General features: G+C 37.1%; 1 protein-coding gene across 1 annotated transcript in view; it reads left to right on the forward strand.

The window, feature by feature from the left end:
* Nucleotides 1–18,610, forward strand: part of GNPTAB (N-acetylglucosamine-1-phosphate transferase subunits alpha and beta) — a gene marked incomplete at its 5' end in the record, with an annotated part of 43,760 nt that overhangs the window by 12,063 nt on the left and 13,087 nt on the right. Inside the window, 10 exons of the mRNA XM_080609615.1 lie at nt 733–774; nt 1,496–1,701; nt 2,387–2,451; nt 2,720–2,854; nt 9,617–9,778; nt 11,556–11,735; nt 12,819–12,989; nt 14,655–14,778; nt 15,530–15,733; nt 16,894–17,993. Of these exons, the coding sequence (XP_080465741.1) occupies nt 733–774; nt 1,496–1,701; nt 2,387–2,451; nt 2,720–2,854; nt 9,617–9,778; nt 11,556–11,735; nt 12,819–12,989; nt 14,655–14,778; nt 15,530–15,733; nt 16,894–17,993 (2,389 nt within the window). The remainder of the gene's footprint in view (nt 1–732; nt 775–1,495; nt 1,702–2,386; nt 2,452–2,719; nt 2,855–9,616; nt 9,779–11,555; nt 11,736–12,818; nt 12,990–14,654; nt 14,779–15,529; nt 15,734–16,893; nt 17,994–18,610) is intronic.

The raw sequence follows: 18,610 nt of genomic DNA on the forward strand, positions 1-18,610 counted from the left end.
GGGCACCTGGTTTTCTCCCTTGTAGATAATTTTTTTCATGTGCTTTGAAATCAGCTAGCACTGTTGCAGAATGAAGTGTTTCATGGGATCAAGATAACTACAGAAGACAAAGGCAAGGATACTGCAAATCTCTGCTGATCAGTGTATATTTTGTATTGCATAGAAAAACTTAGTACGTTTTAAGTTTGTTGTTGATAGGCCTGAATTGAGCTAGTCACGGTCCAGGTGCTTTATTCTTTATTCGAAAGAGTAGCTTGCTGGATGGTGGTTCTCTTTCTTTCGGTGTGTGTAGAAGGAGGCCCTTCTGATATTATTATTACTTAGTATCAGTACTTCACTACCTTTACGTTAATCCTTATTAGCTTCTATGTGCACATGGTAAATGCACGATAAAAACTTGTTAGAATATGTATGTTAGGCAAAACAATCAAGTCAGCCTAGTTTCAGGTCACTTCATCCTGGTTTCTTACCAGTGTTTTTCATTCAGCATCAGTTTTGTTAGGTAATCTAATAATAACCACTGAAAATCCTGTTAGCAAAGAGTCCTGGTGCCACAGCTGTGAGCATAACCAGGAACTGTTGAGTTCCACTGCACGAGGGTGAGCAGTGAGGAGCATGTGTCAACCTGTGCTCACCTTGGCAAGGCTAATGGCAAATTAGCCTAAATTAGACTAAATTCCTTCCTGTTAACTGCAGTGTTATTTAATGAAGTTGTTTTTAACTTTGTTATAGGGAAATCCTTGGAAAGAATGCAACAGAACCAACAAAGAAGAGGTGGGTTTTTGTGGGTTTGGGTATAAATTGGAATAAATGATGTCCTACTCATTGTTAGCTGAAAGCAGATGCTGGCTGGGAAGGTCATTTGGATTTCTATAGCCTGTGAATGCTTTACTTCTGTGTCACTTCAAGAAAAGTTGACAGCATGATTATAAAAGTAATGTTATTGTGATATATATGAGTGAGCTTCTTAAAATGTGACAATAAGTTAAAAAACTGGATCTTTGTCACTGGTTAAGCATAGTACCTATTTTGAGTGGATTTAATGCATATGTACTTGGAATTTTATAATTCAAAAAGCTGAAAAAATTTTCAGTGTTGCTTTCACCTGCCATTTGTATATGTGACGCTGCAAGTAATTGCTGTGAGGGTACAAGCCTCTTGCAGCTCTGCTGCCAGGAAGTGGCAGGGCTCGATCTGTACCGTTTGTCATTTGGCTTGGCTGTTCTGTTATTTTAGAGATCTTTGTAAGGTCGTCTTTGTGGGCAAACTTTGAAATCTTGGAAGTGTTTGAAAAAAATTTAATGGAAATGAATGAGTAACAGCCAGATACTCACCTGCAACAAAATAAGAATGCTCTTGGTAACTTCCCTCTGCCCCAGCAGATGTTACAAGTAATTGATTAGATTTTACAAAAACTTCTCTCATTGCATCTAACATTGATTTTTGTCTTAAATTTTCTACTGTTGTTAGATATACCTTTGTTATTTTGCTGTAGTGAGAAGCAACTGGAGTGTTTGCTGACACATTGCATCAAAGTGCCAATGCTTGTTCTGGATCCTGCGCTGCCTACCAATGTCACACTGAAAGACCTGCTGTCTATTCATCCTACTTTACAAGCTGCTAATAACATGTTCTTTGTAGCAAAACCAAAAAATCCTTCTACCAACGTGACAGTAATTGTTTTTGATAGCCCCAAGGATGGTAAGAACTTATTTGTCAGATTCCAGATAGTTTTCTAGAGGAAGCTTTTTAGTAAGCTACTGTGATTTTGTTTTAATCCCTTCAATACTGACTGCCACTACATTTTCTGTCTGACTTTAACAAGTCATTCAACACCTCTTGCCCTCAGTCTGTTCCTCTAAATGATGACATTAATGATACTGTTTGCTCACCCCCCAGGCAGCTGATTACAGGTGATTAGTTTCATGCTTTAAAAAACTATTGCAAAACAGGCTTGATATCTGAATATCTGTGTTGCACTGATAATCTCTGAAGGCTGAGATTTAGACTGAAGAAGATTAGTTTTAGAAATCCTCTTTTAATTGCTGTGAAGTCTAGGTTGAATATTGTGCAATATGTTCTGCCCTTGCTCAAAGGATTGCATACCTTAAAACAAAATTATCCATGTGTTCAGCATATGTAAGTAGGATCTTAGAGCAGGGATGGGCTTCTTATTTTGTTTAATATGTAGTGGCAGACCACTACCACTCACTAGCCTAAGCACTGGTGTTTGTTTTACCACCAAGAATTATTTACCACTTAAAGACAACTGTTCATACCATAAATACCCAAATTTTCTAATTTGCGAAAGTGTATCTTGTTTACTAGAATATACAAAAGAAGTGACTTTCAGCTTTTGATTTGCAATGAATTTTATGTATTCTAGTTGAAGCTGCCCATTCTGGAATGTTAAAAGACAACAGCAAACACATAGTATGGAGGGGTTACCTGGTATGTACTTTTAAAATCTGTTGATTAGCTTTTCAGTATCTTAAACTTTTTGTACCGTTTTAAAAAGTGTTTCTGTGCTATTCTCTTTCCAGAGTTCATATGTAGTGAGAAGTGAAAAGTTTTAAGATAACCCTTATTTCAATTTTGAAGCTTGGATTAAGTGACAAAATACTCACTATTAAATCTGTCACCTAATGAAGGATTGATATATAAATATGAATTACTATAAGTTTAAAAAGGTCTTTATACTCTGGTGTCTTGTTTCTAGACTACAGACAAAGAAGTTCCAGGTCTAGTATTAATGCAAGATTTGGCCTTCCTTAGTGGATTTCCAGCTACATTCAAAGAAACGAATCAGCTACGATCAAAACTACCAGACAGCCTGGCCTCTAAAGTAAAACTGGTAAGGGTCTGTAGGAAAGAGTAACTTAGTTGTATTGGTCTTTTGTAATGGCTCACATATGGGATCTCACCCACCTAGGAGATTTAGGATGTTTCTGATAGTAATCTGTTTTTCTGTGTGACTCTTTTCCTGAGTTGTGAAGAGTAGTAAATAGTGATGCAGATAGTTGCCTTCAAAAGACCAATTGTCCTTTCTGTGTCCTTAATAACTGTGACTGCAAGTTATTAACCATTAGATTTCCTAGCCTGAAACTGATTTAAAAGTACCAGCCTGATCAGTTTCTTTCAGCCATTTGCTACAGGCTGTTGTCTTGCTGAAGTGTATTCTATCGCTGGCTTGTTTAATGTGACAGAATTCTGTTTACGTAGCTGCTTAGCTTTTTCCTTACCTCTGCTTTTAGAAGAATTATCTTAACAGTAACAACACTAGATTGTGTCACACCTCAATACTGTATTTCTCTCTGCCAAGTACTCTGTATGGTCCCATGCAAGCTACACTTCAGCGTGCCCACCCTTGAGACCACAGTAGATCACAACTTGTGTGACTGTGCCATCATAAATATTTTGTGCCTTCTGTTCTCCCCTGCTATTTGGATATCTATTCCAGTTATAGCCAGGTTTAACAGCTAATAGTTTCAAAAGTTTGTGAAAATCATTGGCTTATGTATTGCATGTGTGATTGGTGGTGTGAATAGGGACTGAGGCCAGGGAGTTTGTGGAGCAGGAGGAGTTAGCATGGATAAAGGGATGTCAGTCCATAAGTAATCTGTCATTGTTAGTTTGCCCACCTGTAGGATGTACTAATTCACTTTACAGCTTGTTCTTGGTGCTCAAATGACTTCCTTTCCTTGCCTTTTTTTTTTTTTTTTTTTTTTTTTTTTTTTTTTTTTAGGCTGGGTTAACAAATCGTGTTCTACTATTGCAGAAACGATATTGAGTAACCCCTTTCATAGGCTGGTCAAGCTGCAATTTAACACAAGCTGAATTTCTTCTTTCTTGTCCCAGCTTGTGTTAGCAGGCTTAGAGACTCACTAACAAGTAAACATACCTGTACCTCTCTACAAGTTCTTAAGAGATAAAAAGCTTAATAGAGAGAGCTCTTGAAGAGTTATTTAAGCTTAAATAGTTCTTTTCTTTTGCCACTGTTTATACGTCTAGTGTATTCATAGAGTGGCTATGGCTCTTCTTAGCCTTTGTTTTACTAAGTTAATCAGGTAATGATTATCCAACGGCATTGACTCTCTATTCCTCTCATACTTCTGACAGCCCTTCCCCACCACTTCTATCATGGATTTGTCTGCGTTTGTCATGGTTTAAGCCCAGCTGGTAACTCAGAACCATGCAGCCGCTCAGTCACTCCTCCCCTTTACCCCCACCTCCCCCGGAGGGATGGGAAGGAGAATCGAAAGAATGTAACTCTCATGGGTTGAGATAAGAACAGTCCAGTAACTAAGGTATAACACAAACCACTACTGCTGCCACCAATAATAATAATGATAAGGGAAATAACAAGGGAAGAGAATACAACCGCTCACCACCTGCCGACCAATACCCAGACTGACCCGAGCAGTCATCTAGCCCTTCCAGATAACTCCCCCTAGTTTATATACTGGGCATGACATGCTGTGGTATGGAATACCCCTTTGGCTAGTTTGAGTGAGGTGTCCTGTTTCTGCTTCCTCCTAGCTTCCTGTGTCCCTCCTCACTGGCAGAGCATAAGACTGAAAAAGTGATTGATCAGAGTAAACATTACTTAGCAATGACTAAAGACATCAGTGTTATTAGCATTGTTCTCAGACTAAAGTCAAAACCACAGCTCTGTACCAGCTACTGAGAAGGAGAAAAATAATGGCTACAGCTGAACCCAGGACAGACTTCAACATGATTGGCTGGAATTTTGTGTTTTAAATGAGGCATCTCCAAAACATTTTACGCAGTGAAAAATATTGTAGTACATAGCTAACGCAAGGCTGGCAGACTTGCTGTGTGTTACATTATGCCCATTGCAAATAGTGTTGTCACCATTTCTACATTACCTCTGTTGCATCCTTCCAATACACTGCTGTGTATCGGTGCTGTTCATAAAAATTGTCTCTTGCTATTGTGAATCTGTTGCTAGTTTGGGTGAGAAATGGCAGAGATGCCAGAGCATCCTTCCTTTTGTTTCTTAGTGGCACATTAGTTAAATAGCAGTAGATATTCATATGGTCAGCTTGCCAGTCTCTGCTTGTTATATGAGCTATCGGTATTTTTTTAATTGCTTTAAAGAAATGCTGCTTACTGTGGAGAAGTAAGATTGTTATCCAACAGGAGATGGTACTTCAGTTCTGCTGTCTGAGATACTAGGTTCTTCATTTCAAGCTGGCACAAGGAATGTTTTTAGTTAAATGCTTCCTGACTTTGAGCCATCTGAAGAATCTTCTTTAAGTGCAGTCATCCATTTGCTTTTGGAGCCTTTTATTGTTCCTCACCACAGCTTAAGTTACAGGTTATGGGTAGTTTTAACATAATTGACTTAATGGAGCTGAATTGCTCAGAATACCTTTGACTTCAATTACCAGCTCTTTTCATTTATTAAACTTGCCCTTTAGCATTTAAGAAATTTAGGAACAAGATGTTTCTTAATATTTTTTTTTTCTGTTGCAATTAAAAATCAATTAGCCTATGTTTTCCTAACCTAGGGTTATATTCTAGGAGCAGCTCTTCTGTAACATTCTCATTAATTACCAAATTGGTATCTGAAATAATATTGCCTCTATCAATTCAGAGATTATTTGGTGGAAGAGAAAATCAGTTTGCTTCCTCTTCTGGGAATATATCAGAGCAACATCCTAGGCAATGTTTGTTCTCTGGCTGAACATCATAGATGTAAGGTCTCATAGTAACGTAGTTGTGAAGAATGTTCCCCACTCAAACAGTATTTAGAATTTATTTTTCTGTCGCTTAGCAGATGTTGCTTTATGCTCTTCTTTTTTTTTTCTGATTTTGACTTGAATCAGTTTTCTTATCCATAGTACCCTCTTTTTTTGGAAGCAACATCCTTTGCCTTCCTACATGATTTTTCCTTACCTTGTCTTGGTTGTGTTTTTCAGTTTGCTGTCAGTCATGTGTCATCCAGTTGGTTAAAAAACTTTGTTCCAGTTCTCTTTTCATGGTGTGTTCTTATCTTTGTGTAAAGATTGCCATTGCGATCAACTCATTATCTGTTCCTAAGAGCTCCCCTTCCGCAATATGGTTAGGCGTATCTCTGTATAAACACTTTTTTGTTGCCTTTTTTTGTATCCACAGCAATCTGCAGTCTCTATTCAGCCATCATTGTTCTCTGTGTTTCTTTTCCTGGTAGTAGATGCTTAGAACAATTAAATTGGGATTATTGGTCATAGCAGTGGATTTTTCCCCAACCTGTTCTCTACTCTTGATAGCAGCAATTAATTTATATTACACCTACAATGGAATATATGTATATGAATGTAAGAAATGTTTTATTTGCAAGGATTAAAAATTTTTACATATGAAGTGTGGATGAGGTTACTTCTGTAGAAGCTTTACGAAGATCCTAGCTCAGAATCAGTTCTTCATTCAGTGGATGTTGTAGGTATGCAGTTATGTTAAACATAACAAAGCGTGGTTTTCTCTTTGCCAAAGAGATTGATGCTAGGTGAATGCTACAGTCAAGTAGATAAAAGGTTGGTTGTTTACAGCCTCCACTGTTGTTATCACTTCTGGAATCTGAGATCTGTGAAGTGATGCGAGATGTCAAATGAAGAGGAAGAGAGGTTGCACCCATGTTTAGGCTACAGTCATGTCTCATAACCACCTCCTGATGCCTAATGAGTGTTTGCATGCTCTAAGTAGCTGTTTCTTAGCATAATGCTGGAAGTAAAGAAAAAATAATAAAAAAAATCAACAATGATGCTATTAGGAGGGAAGAAAGGTGAAAAAGAGAAGAACATAGCTGTTGGTGTGTTGAATGTTGATAATGCTGTTTTAATTGGATTGCTTTAGTTTGATTGAAATAACTTCTAAATGCAAAGAGGAGTAAAAATTGGTCTGACATCTGGGCCAGGTGTTTCTTCTAAAAATCTCTGAGAAAAGTAGCTGAGCTCAACAAGAGGGTGTTAAATAGTGAAGATTTAATATATAATGAATCAATTTCCAGGATGAATTATGCATGTTATGGTCTACTGAATTTTTGTACTTACGTCCTGCGCTCTAATGTAATGATATGGAAGTTTATTTCCAGATGAAAGGTAAGCAGCAGTGTGTCTGTTAATCATGTTTTTTGTTCTATATCTTGTGTGTTATGACAGATGTGGTTGAAAATTATATTTGGCTGCTTTTTATCTTCCATGTTTTCTTAATGGTGCATTCTTAAGCCACTAGATGGAGGTGTTACTCTGGTTGTGCAGCTCCCTGCTGCTAAGCCATATTTCTTTTACGGCTATAAAAATGTTACGTTATACCTACATGTGAAAAACAATTGATTTTTTTTTCTTCACTTTTGCTTTCTCCCTTTATCTACATTTCTAAAGAAAACTATTACTGTTCAGCCTGGGCCTGTGCCTTCACAGTGTCTTTTCAGCCTGCTTGTGTTAGAAGGTTGCCTGATCATACTGAAACTTGTGCATCTATCTGCTTTTCTTATTTTCCTGTTCTATTTTCATAATGTCTTTGGATATACTGACCTGTTTTGCCTGGATGAAGATATTTTCTAGAAGGTAATAAATATTTCAAGGGAAATTGCATTCCCACTGAGAGGAGGTTAATACCTGTGAAACATTAGAAAATCTACCACGGAAGAATTCCATTTTGAATATACCAGTAACAAAATGCTTAAAGCAGTGCTTGCAATTCATCTACTCATTAGAATCTAGTTAGTTGTATCACCAGGTAACTTCACTGAAATCTAATTTTATTGATAGCTCTGCTTATGAAAAGGCTTGCTTCTTAAAGAAAGATATTGGTGGAAAAAACCATAGATAATAAAAAGAATCTATTCAGTGCAGGGGTTATCTTAACTTCGATTCTGAGCAGTGGAGCACATTTTTCCACTACTTTGTGGTTTTGCTTGAACTGTTACATATTTAAAAACCCAGAGCATATATACGTTGTTAGCAGGGGGGCAGGGGAAGCGTTTGCACTAAATTTAGTTAGGAATCTGTAGTACAGGTACCTGTTTTGTTGAGTTTGGTGGAAACATGTTGAAGAGAAATTACATGTTCTTAAATTCTTTCAAAGCTCTAGAATGGTAGTATTTTTTATACGTGTGTTTTAAATGACAGATTCTGAGGGACTGTGTGACACTGTTGTATTCCTAAATAAAGCACATACCCGCTGATGGCAGCTTTGCAATCTGTAGCATTCTGGTACTGATATTTTTGGAGGTTGCTAGCTGCAGTCCGTAACTATACCTCAGCCATTTAGCTACTGAAGCCATCCTTTCCACACGTAGGTTCAGATGATTCCCTGGAAGGTCTGGGATTTATCAGATTTTTCTAATGGCAGGCCTCATAAGTCAGATTGAAGGATCTCAAATAGCATATGAGTCAAAGCATCAACAGCTTTAAAATGTCACAAGTGGGACAGCTGGTCTTGCTAAGGGAAGGCGTGCTAACTCTGGGACAAGTGTTGTTTGAAAATTAGCAGAAAGGGTCAGATTTAATAAAAAATAAAGAAATAAAGAGTATTATGAGATAAACTGATGGTTTTGCTGGTTTTGAACATGACAGTATTTAAATTTTGTTAACTTAGGAATTGCATTTTAGATCTTATGCAATTGAAAATCTAGTAGATGTGCTTATTTGTCTTATGTTGCATGAAGGAACAAAAAATAAACATAGCATCTAATAAATACTGTTGATGGTTGACTGCATTTATTCTCAATCTGACTGTTGAATGTATGCATTTGGAGAATCAAAGTGCAATCCTGCATTTAGCTTGTTTGTGTCTGCTTACACTACTTCATACAATAAACACTGCGTTTTACTGGGTTATGCTATATTTGAGTGAAATGCTTTGGTGCCTTGTAATTTGTAAGCTATACTAGCTGTTAGAGAGGGTATGTAGTGCAAGCCCCTTCTTATCCTGTGCATTATGAAATCTGATACACAGGCTTACTCATGGCAAGAGATAAAAACCAGCAAACAGATCAAACAGTCCACAAGTAAGAAATGACCTTAACAGCATATTGGCAACCATCATTAAGGACTTGGAGACCCACATAGATTAGTTCTGGAGCCCTTTGTATCTCAGGTTTCTGAGCTGTAGGTTGATCTCCAAACCATTCTGAAAATTTCATGCTCCTGACAGCAATGATGAATTGGTGGCCTTAATTTTCTGAGAAGAGCATTACTTAAGACTGAAAAAAAAGTATGATTCCTTTAGTCATATAATAAAATTGTAATAAAATATGATTTCTGTTGTTGGGAGTTGGAGGGAATGGCTGGGGACTTCACTACTCACTCCAGAAATATTTAAACATGGACAGCTTTACTGTTGCTGGATCATTGTGTAAAAAAAATTTTATTTGGAAAGTCAAAATTAAACATCTAGAAATGTTCTATATCTTTAAATATTTTTAATTTTCCATTTGACTGCCCCCTTTTGTGTTCTTACAAAATTGTAATTCTTTAAAAACAGTGTTTTCCAGTTGTTCTTATTAGTAACCCTAGTAAGAAAAATACGACTAAAAGATGGAACTGGCAAAGACTGCAAAGAGTGTTTCTGTGGTGCATGCCAGAAATTATTTTCTCTGCTTGTATAGTTGCAGCTCTATTCAGAAGCCAGCGTGGCTCTCTTGCAACTGAATAACCCTAAGGGTTTCCAAGAACTGAGCAAGCAAGCAAAGAAGAACATGACTATAGATGGAAAAGAGCTAATGCTTAATCCTGCTTATTTACTGTGGGACCTCAGCTCTGTCAGCCAGGTAGGTAAATTCTGTTACAGCATGTAAAGGTGTTATTTAAAAACTGCAAGTAGAGGCTAACTAGTCAATGACAAGGGACATGGGATTTCTTCCAGAAGCTTGGAAGTGTTAAGAATCCAGTATTTATTATGTTGTAAGAAAACATTATAAGAACACTGTCGAATTCTGAAATCAAGGAAGAAGGAAGATTGAACGAGGTGATGTTTAATTGAAATTTTCATGTTTTCCACTAAGTGAAAAATTTTGCCCTCTGCTCTAATAAAGTTGTATGCTGTCAAGTCCTGAAAGGCTTAACTGATACTGAGTGGCAGATAAGTAGTCTTTGGGGGGAGGGGAGGCTTTATCAAAAAACATGATACCTCCTTCCTGATATGTTTCTTAACATTTTTTTTTTTTTTTGCTTTGCAGCATAGTATGTGCTGAGTAACTGCTCATTTCTTCTCTTACAAAAATTTTGAAGACCTAGAATGCAGATGTTTGCAATGAAAGGTTTACTTTGCATACTTTTGACGCAAGCAAGGATTTTTAGTATAGCAACAGGAAATAAAATAACAAGGTGTCTGTTTGAAGATAAGATCTTGTAAAATCTGTTTGTTTATCTCCTCCTCCTAGAATATTAATTTCACAGTGAATGTCAAGTGGCATGAGTAAATTAAATGTGCCTTCTCCAGTAAAACCTTCAGTCTGTCTTTGTATCCTGTGAACCTGACTTTTGTAGAGCTTTCCTTCTTAATACAAACCCTGAACTCAAACTTTATACTTCTCCATGTTGAAATTATGCATTATTTTGTAAATGGGTACTTACCCAATGGATGCTGGTGTTGCTGAGATGTTTTCAGTTATGTTTTTGAGAACACGTAAGCTGTGTTACTGTACATACTAGAAAAGGAGCAGACTTATTTACAGTATATAGAATCTGCAGTGAAAATGGTAATTGCTAAATGTTCAAATTTTTCTTGAGTTTCCTGTTTCAGTTGGTCATACTTCTGTTAGAAATGTTCTTTCTAGGCAGCCTTAATTGTTGTTTTTAGAAGAGGCCATTAAGTTCTCATAAATGGGAGAAGAAACAGATGATACAGTGTCATGTAACCTAATTTTGTTATTTACCTAATGAGTTTCTAATTAAAACATTTTCTCTTTAATAAAAACACATGGAAACATTTAGCTATTTCACAGTGACTGTTAGGCTAAGTTTTGTTAATTTTCTCCTGCTTAAAGTCTTTAAAATAAGTGTGGGGGATGACTGAAGAGCTGCTACATCCTGACACTTTCACTGTATCTATATTAGGTGACATTTATGTACGGCTTATGATGCTATGTTCTTGGAAGGCTTCAGCCTCTTAAAACTGGATTTCTGAAAGGTGATATTACTGATTCGAAATGCATCTTGGCTTTTGATTAAGGTCAGGAAATAGAGACTAATAATCTCAGGAAAGAAAGAAAACAGGAGGGTGTGGAGTTTTTCCTGGGGTTCTTTCTTCAAGAGCTGGGATCACACAAGACACTGTCATCTTACAGCGTAGTCAGCAGATATCTTAATGAGGCTAGGTGGCCGGCCATTGATGTCAGAAGATTGCATTGTTTGCCTTGGTAATTTGGAAGAATATGATCCTTTAAAAGAATAATGGCACTTGATCAATGTACTTTGTACTTTCGAATGTCTTAAGTTCTCAAATGTTTATGCCCCCATATGTCAAAGCACACTGTTGTTACTTAGCTGAATCAGAGCTTGAATGTTCTATTTAAAAATCTAAGAAAGGATTTTCTCTTTTTATAGTCTAAACAGGATGAAGATGTTTCTGCCAGTCGTTTTGAAGATAATGAAGAGCTGAGATACTCCTTACGATCAATAGAGAGGCATGCCCCTTGGGTGCGACGTATTTTCATCGTCACTAATGGGCAGATTCCTTCCTGGCTTAACCTGGATAATCCTCGAATAACCATAGTGACACACCAGGTAAACCCCAAACAACAACAACAACAAAAACAAACAAAAAATCCCACCAAAACCCTCAACAAAAATACCAGCATAAAAGTGCCACTAGTAAAGATTCCATGATTGCTTTGGAATGCAGTTATCCTCTTTCAGCCAACGGTTGCATTTATTTGGAAGAAGTGACCATTACTTCTCCATTTCATCCATACTTTTTTAAACTCCAGTATGTCTTTGTAGTTTGGCTAAGCAGATAACTGAATATATATCAAGTCTTTGTTTAGTCCACTTTTCCAAATACTGAGACTTTAGCTAATGTACACCCATGTGTAATTTCCTTATAAAGTCTATTTCTAAAAACACCAAAGAGAAGAAAACGTAATCTGAATCCATAAACATTCTCTCAGTGCCAGTAATAACCTAGTAAGCTTGCATTGAGATAGGATGAATTGCAATTACTATGACTAAGATGATGGCTGCAAAAAAGTAGCTATGCATCCTAAAAATCTTATTTAAAAGGAGAAAGGGAATCCTTCACGCTTTCTGAGTAAGTGAAACAAAAATAATAGCTTCTTACTACAATTTGACAGTAATTTTGGTATCTGGATGTGCCATAGGAGCCCTGAGCAACCTAAGTGATAACAAGATACTAATTCAACTTCTGTTGCTGTCTGCTTCTGAAGTTACTCAAAAGAGATGAAAGAATCCTGACATGCTGAATGCTGGAACGCATTCAACTTGCTTGATATTTTGTGCAGCCTGTACCATATGAGAATTATAAATATGTGTACACTGGGCTGAGCCAGTACATGGTGGAAGAGGAGTTTGTGTTTTTGCATTGAACCAGGTGCAGTTTCTTAGTTAAACAGCAGACCTGAAAATGGTTTTGTGTGGTGAAAATGAACAGCGAAGTTTTTCTTTTTTTGCTAAAATATTTTCACTTTTCTTTCTGTCGTTCATATCTTTCCTGGTTCTAAGAAATTTTTATTATTTTTTTACTAGATAAGCATCATGTATCTGATGTACCTGGCTTTTTATGGTTTGGGCTTTTTCATGTATTTTTACCTTCTGAAACTGCTTTGTGTTGTTGGGGCTTCTTTTTTTTAGGAAATCTTTCAGAATGTGAGTCACTTGCCTACCTTCAGTTCACCAGCTATTGAAAGTCACATTCATCGTATCAGTGGCCTCTCTCAGAAGTTCATTTATCTCAATGATGATGTTATGTTTGGGAAAGATGTTTGGCCTGATGATTTTTACAGTCACTCTAAAGGTCAGAAGGTAAGCCATTATCAAAGGACTTTTTATTCCCCCCGAAGCAGGTGTACAGTTTTTCTATGGCAATGTAATAGAATGGAAATCAAGGAAATCAAAGAAATGCTACTTTGAAAGGGAGATCAAATATAAGATTTCCCTTTGCTTCCCCACTCCTCCTTTTACCTCTAAAGATTTGTTGTTCTTAACTAGACAATTGTTAGCAAAAATGCGGGTGGGGAGGCTCTGTCTCTTTATGTGTGGGTTGCAGAATCACCTTTTTTCCAGATACTCTCACAGTTTTCTGGCGGTATAATGGTTTCTCTGTCAGGCTTCATGCTTTACTTTCAGTGTCATTCTCCAATTCTGCCACTTTCTGTTGAAGCACTGGTAAGACTGATGTGGTGTTTGGCAGCTGTCAGTCTTCCCTCCCTTGTAAATTCTTTTAGTGGGAAATATTCAAAGCAAAACAGAATAAATTCTCCTGTGGGAACACAGAGGACAGATGGCATTTAAACTGGTCTAATATTTAAATTTACCATTAATTACCTCTGTTCCAGACACCCAAATATCTTTGCCCAATCTAAATATAATAATATACATAGCTATTTACTAATAGATATATTGTTGCATGTTCATGAACATCAAGTAACTTAGTTTTTAACAGACACATTATCAAAAACTGAGGCTCAGCTGAGGAAACATTAATAATAGTTGTGCATAAAGACTCTGGTTGCCAGAATTTTCATCCATGAACTTGATCTACAAGAGTGACATGGAGCAAAAAATCAGATTTATATTTATTATTTATATTAAAGCAATAAGTACACAAGATGCTAGAGACCATGGAATTAATTCATGCAGGCACATGTGGACACTTGTGCACACAGACAGAAAGATTGTACGAAATTAGTTTAAGCTACCCTAAAATTACTGTTTCAGTAGTTGAGGACATTAGGAGGCTTTTAATTATTTTAAATCCTTCTGTTTGCAATTATATGCACAATCATATTGTTACTGCATTTTTGTTGTTCTTCGGTTATTCCTCTGAGTTATGATGATAAAGTCAGCTTAGATGCAGTGTTGTTTGCGATAACCTGATCAGCAAGTATTTCAGTAGGAAATGTGCTGCTAAAATCTTGAAACAGTAAGGCCTGAAGGAAAGTGTGTGTGGTTTTTAATGCCTCCCCAGTTGAAAATACACCCCCACACTTTTTTTTATCTTGTCTAATTCTTAGAATTATTTAAGTCATAGAGGGCCAGATGCTTTAGGGATTATGTTCAACATGTGCTGCTAATCTCATGACTGGTTCGTAATGAAGAAACATTTTGAGTCAGGAGAACAAGTGAACTGCAAAGCTATTTCAGAGTTTAAGTTCACCCTTCTTACCTGACAAAAGATAAAATATTATTTTCACTGGAATACGTTTGCGGAAGTAGATCTGGAAAGTCCTGCTTTCTCTTTCTGGCCATCGCTGCCTTGCTGTATGGCCTTGGGAATTCTTCAGTTTGTCCTTGTGTTTGAAAGAAAGAACATTTATTTCAAAGGTGATAGTGTTTAAATGCTATTTGTAAAGCTTTGTGAATACTTAAGGCACTGGCAGGAGTTATTTTAAGCCTCTGTATTCCAAGAAGCAAGCTCAGCTGACTTCTATTTGCCAATCCCTGTCTCAAACTATAATGTTGTTCCAGGTTTACTTGACTTGGCCTGTGCCAAACTGTGCTGAGGGATGTCCTGGCTCATGGATTAAAGATGGTTACTGTGATAAAGCCTGTAATAACTCAGCATGTGATTGGGATGGAGGTGATTGCATTGGTAAGGCAGCAATGTTAAATTTAGAGGTGAACTGTTTGGTTTTTCTTACATAAATAATTCTGTAATTTGTCATTCTATAACTACAGAATTTGCTTCCCTTAATAATAATAATAATAAAATTGGCTTACAGATGAAAACCTTGTTTCTTGCAAGCTACAAATATCTATGGAAAATGACAGCAAATAGTAGGGCATATAAAATCTTTCTTTGGGTACCAAGTTTGACTACCTGACAAAAAAAGATTTTTAAATTTAAAAAAAAAAAAAAAAGTATAATATATATGCAATATTACGTAGTATTTGGACTCAGAATCCAAATAGTAACAGGACTGTGAAGCTGCACTATTTGTTTCTAGGATCAGATTTTCAGGACTGCGAGGTAGGAAAATGAAGTGGTACTTCTGGAGTGAGAAAATGATACCACTGTCGAGGGCTGTAAGGTCAAGACTGCAAACACAAGAAATAATAAATCAGTTTTCTGCCTGCCTCTTTGAAGTTAAGAGAAAACATGTTGAAGATTTTCTTGCAATTTTAAGTTGGTTCCTAAACTTCTACAGTGAGATGGTGCCTACTATAGATTCTGTGGTAACTCAGAGAGGTCTAGTTAGCATTTGCCCCATTTTAATTTCACTGGTGATAAATAAGATTGTCAGTTTCTGTCTAGCTTTAACACTGTGGCTTAAAATGTGCCTTTCTTCAGGAATAAAGATTTCAAATGACTGGGTTTGGCTTTTTTTCTTCTTTCCCTGTAGGTAACAGTGGGGGTAGTCGCTATGTTGCTGGTGCAGGTGCAGTTGGAGGTATTGGGAATGGACCACCGTGGCAATTTGGTGCAGGCATAAGTGGTGTTTCATACTGTAACCAAGGCTGTGCTAATTCCTGGCTAGCAGACAAGTTCTGTGATCAGGCCTGCAATGTCCTCTCCTGTGGATTCGATGCTGGTGACTGTGGCCAGGGTAGGTATTACGCATTTCTGGTGAACTTGCTGTAGGGATTCTCTTGAATTGCTTGACCTTTTTTGTTCATCATTACTCTTGGATTGGGCTAAGATATCTCATACAGTGTCATGGAAAAAACCTGCTAGCAGCTGAAAAGTCAGATGCTTCTTATATTCACTAATCCCAAACTGAATCAATGTTATGTACGGCTTTATTTAATAAAACAGCTACCAAGCATAGGTAGAGTGGTTGATACTTTATGGAGCAGCAAGCATAAAACTCCTTGCCTCAAGGGGCTTACATTTTAAACAGACAAATTACATTTCAGCTATGCAAACAGTGTTTACTTGAGTAAGGACAGATGACTGGATGCCTGTAGTGGTTAAGAAATTTAATGAACCTCTTTGATGCTGACAGTGTGAGTTCTGGCCTAGGCTCTTGCCAAAGACTACTTTCAGTAACCTGTGAAGTTGTCTGAAGTTTATTTTGTTACAAAAGACTGTGAGGAGTGAATGAAGTGATCAAGAATGCTGTCAGGTGTAGGCAGGGGAACAGAAATTAAAGAACCTGGCCTTTTTTGGAAGACTAGAGGCCCCCCTGCATCTCAGCTCACACAAATCAATTACTGGCAGTTCTGTTGATGGCAGTGAGGTTTTGTTCATGTGAGAGTTACTGATAATCTGTCTTCTGCTGTGGGAGGGAGAAGTTCATTTCAGCCTGTCTGATTTTGGAAGCCTCAGAGATGCAGTGCAGCAGTGAAATCCAGCTGTTGTAGCATTCATCTACTAAAATGTGGCAAAAATCTATGGGCATGTAACCTATGGCAAAAAAATGGGCATGTTACGACTGATACATAAATTTAAGTGATGTGTGATAATGAGCCACTTAAGCTCTTCAGGAGACTGAAAGAGGGATAAATTATACTGGCTTTTACTGGATTTTAGAATTATCGCTGGAGTGTCTGGCAACTATATATTCAAGTATGTTCTAGTCAGTCATTATTAAAGATATGTGAGCAAGAAACCAGAGGCTACAGTAAGTGTTCTTTCACAAAGCTGTCTCCCTGCTAATGTAGTGAATCTAGCCGGGATATACACTTAAAAAAAAAACACAGAAAGACTGAAAGCTAAGTGTTAGACTGCAAATTGACAGAAATGTGTTTCTTGTTTTTTTCCCAGATCACTTTGAAGAGATGTACAAGGTGACACTTCAGCTTAATCAGACCTACTATGTTATTCCCAAAGGTGAATGTCTGCCCTACTTCAGCTTCAGTGAAATAGCCAAGAAAGGAATTGAGGGTTCGTATAGTGATAATCCAATTATCCGACATGCTTCAGTTGCTAACAAATGGAAGACTATCCACCTCATAATGCATAGTGGCATGAATACAACTGTGATCTATTTTAACCTTACCTTTCTAAATAAAAATGATGAAGAATTTAAAATGCAGGTAGCTGTTGAAGCTGATACTAGAGAGGAACCAAAACCAAACACAACTGCCTCACAAAAATTGAACTCTGATTTTAAAACTGTAACTTCAGTACCAGAAGCTGAAATGATATTTGAAGATATTCCTGAAGAAAAACGCTTTCCAAGAGTGAGGAGACGTCGAAATGGCACAAAAGAGATTCTACACGAAGAGGTGATAATACCATCAGTAAACATGTCTCTCCTTCCTGAAGATGTTCAACTAGCATTGCAGAAACTGGACTTAAAACTATTAAATGGTGATATCACTCAGAAAGGATTTAACCTATCCAAGGCTGCTCTCCTGAGACCCTTCCAGTTCTTAACTACAGTAAAGAGCACCATAGACCCGGAAAACAAGGTAGTGCATAATCGTTCAGAAGATCAGAAGAACCATGCCAGCTGGCAGAAGCCTTCTAAAGATATAAACAATGGCAAAATAAAAGCAAATGAAGAAGCTCCTTCAAGACTTAAAGGAACAAAAGGAACTGTTGTAACAGTGAACACAAACCAACCTATATATAAAGTAAAGCCTAAATCCACACTTCTCTCCCAGGCCATGGGAAATAAAAGTGAAACTCGAGAAAAAGTATTGAATGCACTCATATTAAGGGAAACCCAGAAATCAAAACATACTGTGAATTTAGATACTAGAGAAGATGCACAAAGAATGGAAGGAGGAAAAGGGTATGTGCAGGTAGATACAGATGTAAAAGAGAGGCCAGTGGGAAGAAAATTACAGTCCTATGCTGGAAGTTACCAAGGCTTTTTGCCGTGGGAGAAAAAGAAGTACTTCCAGGACCTACTAGATGTGAGTATCTTAATGTCATTGCTTATTGGAATACTTGCATCTTTCTGCATTTAGTGGAATACTTCCGGTGCAATCTATACATTTGGAATGTGTCTTGCCTTTGAGGCAATTATAAAGTTTTTTTTCAAAGCTCCTTTTGATTTTTCATGTAAAATCTATTTTATTTATGATCTGGGCCTCTCTTAGCTAGGTGAATAGCTTTCTGATCCCTTTCTACTGCCTTTTGTTTGTTGTTGTCATATTCTCTTTTTATTCATTATATGTTGGCACAGTGCTCTTGTTCGGATGTATATGGCACTACAACTGAAACCTTAAATTTTGTTTTGAATGCATTTATGCAAATATGGATCCAGTTTATTAAAAAAAAAAAAAAAAGTAAAGAAACATGTATAATGGTCATTACTTGAGTTCTGAAATTTAAATTGAAAGTCTGCCAACAAGACTGAATATCCAGACCGCGTCAAGAAAAAATGCAGGAAGCTTCCTCTGCTTCCAGCCAAAGCATTTAGGCAGTTTTGAAAACCTGTAAAACAGAAGATAGATACTGTGCTTCATCTGGTAGCAATTGCTTTGCACTACGCCAAATAGTGAAGGGGCAGTGTTTTTAAGAGTAACTT

This window comes from Psittacula echo (genome assembly GCF_963264785.1).
Source record: "Psittacula echo genome assembly, chromosome: 1".
In the NCBI taxonomy this organism is placed as follows: domain Eukaryota; kingdom Metazoa; phylum Chordata; class Aves; order Psittaciformes; family Psittacidae; genus Psittacula; species Psittacula echo.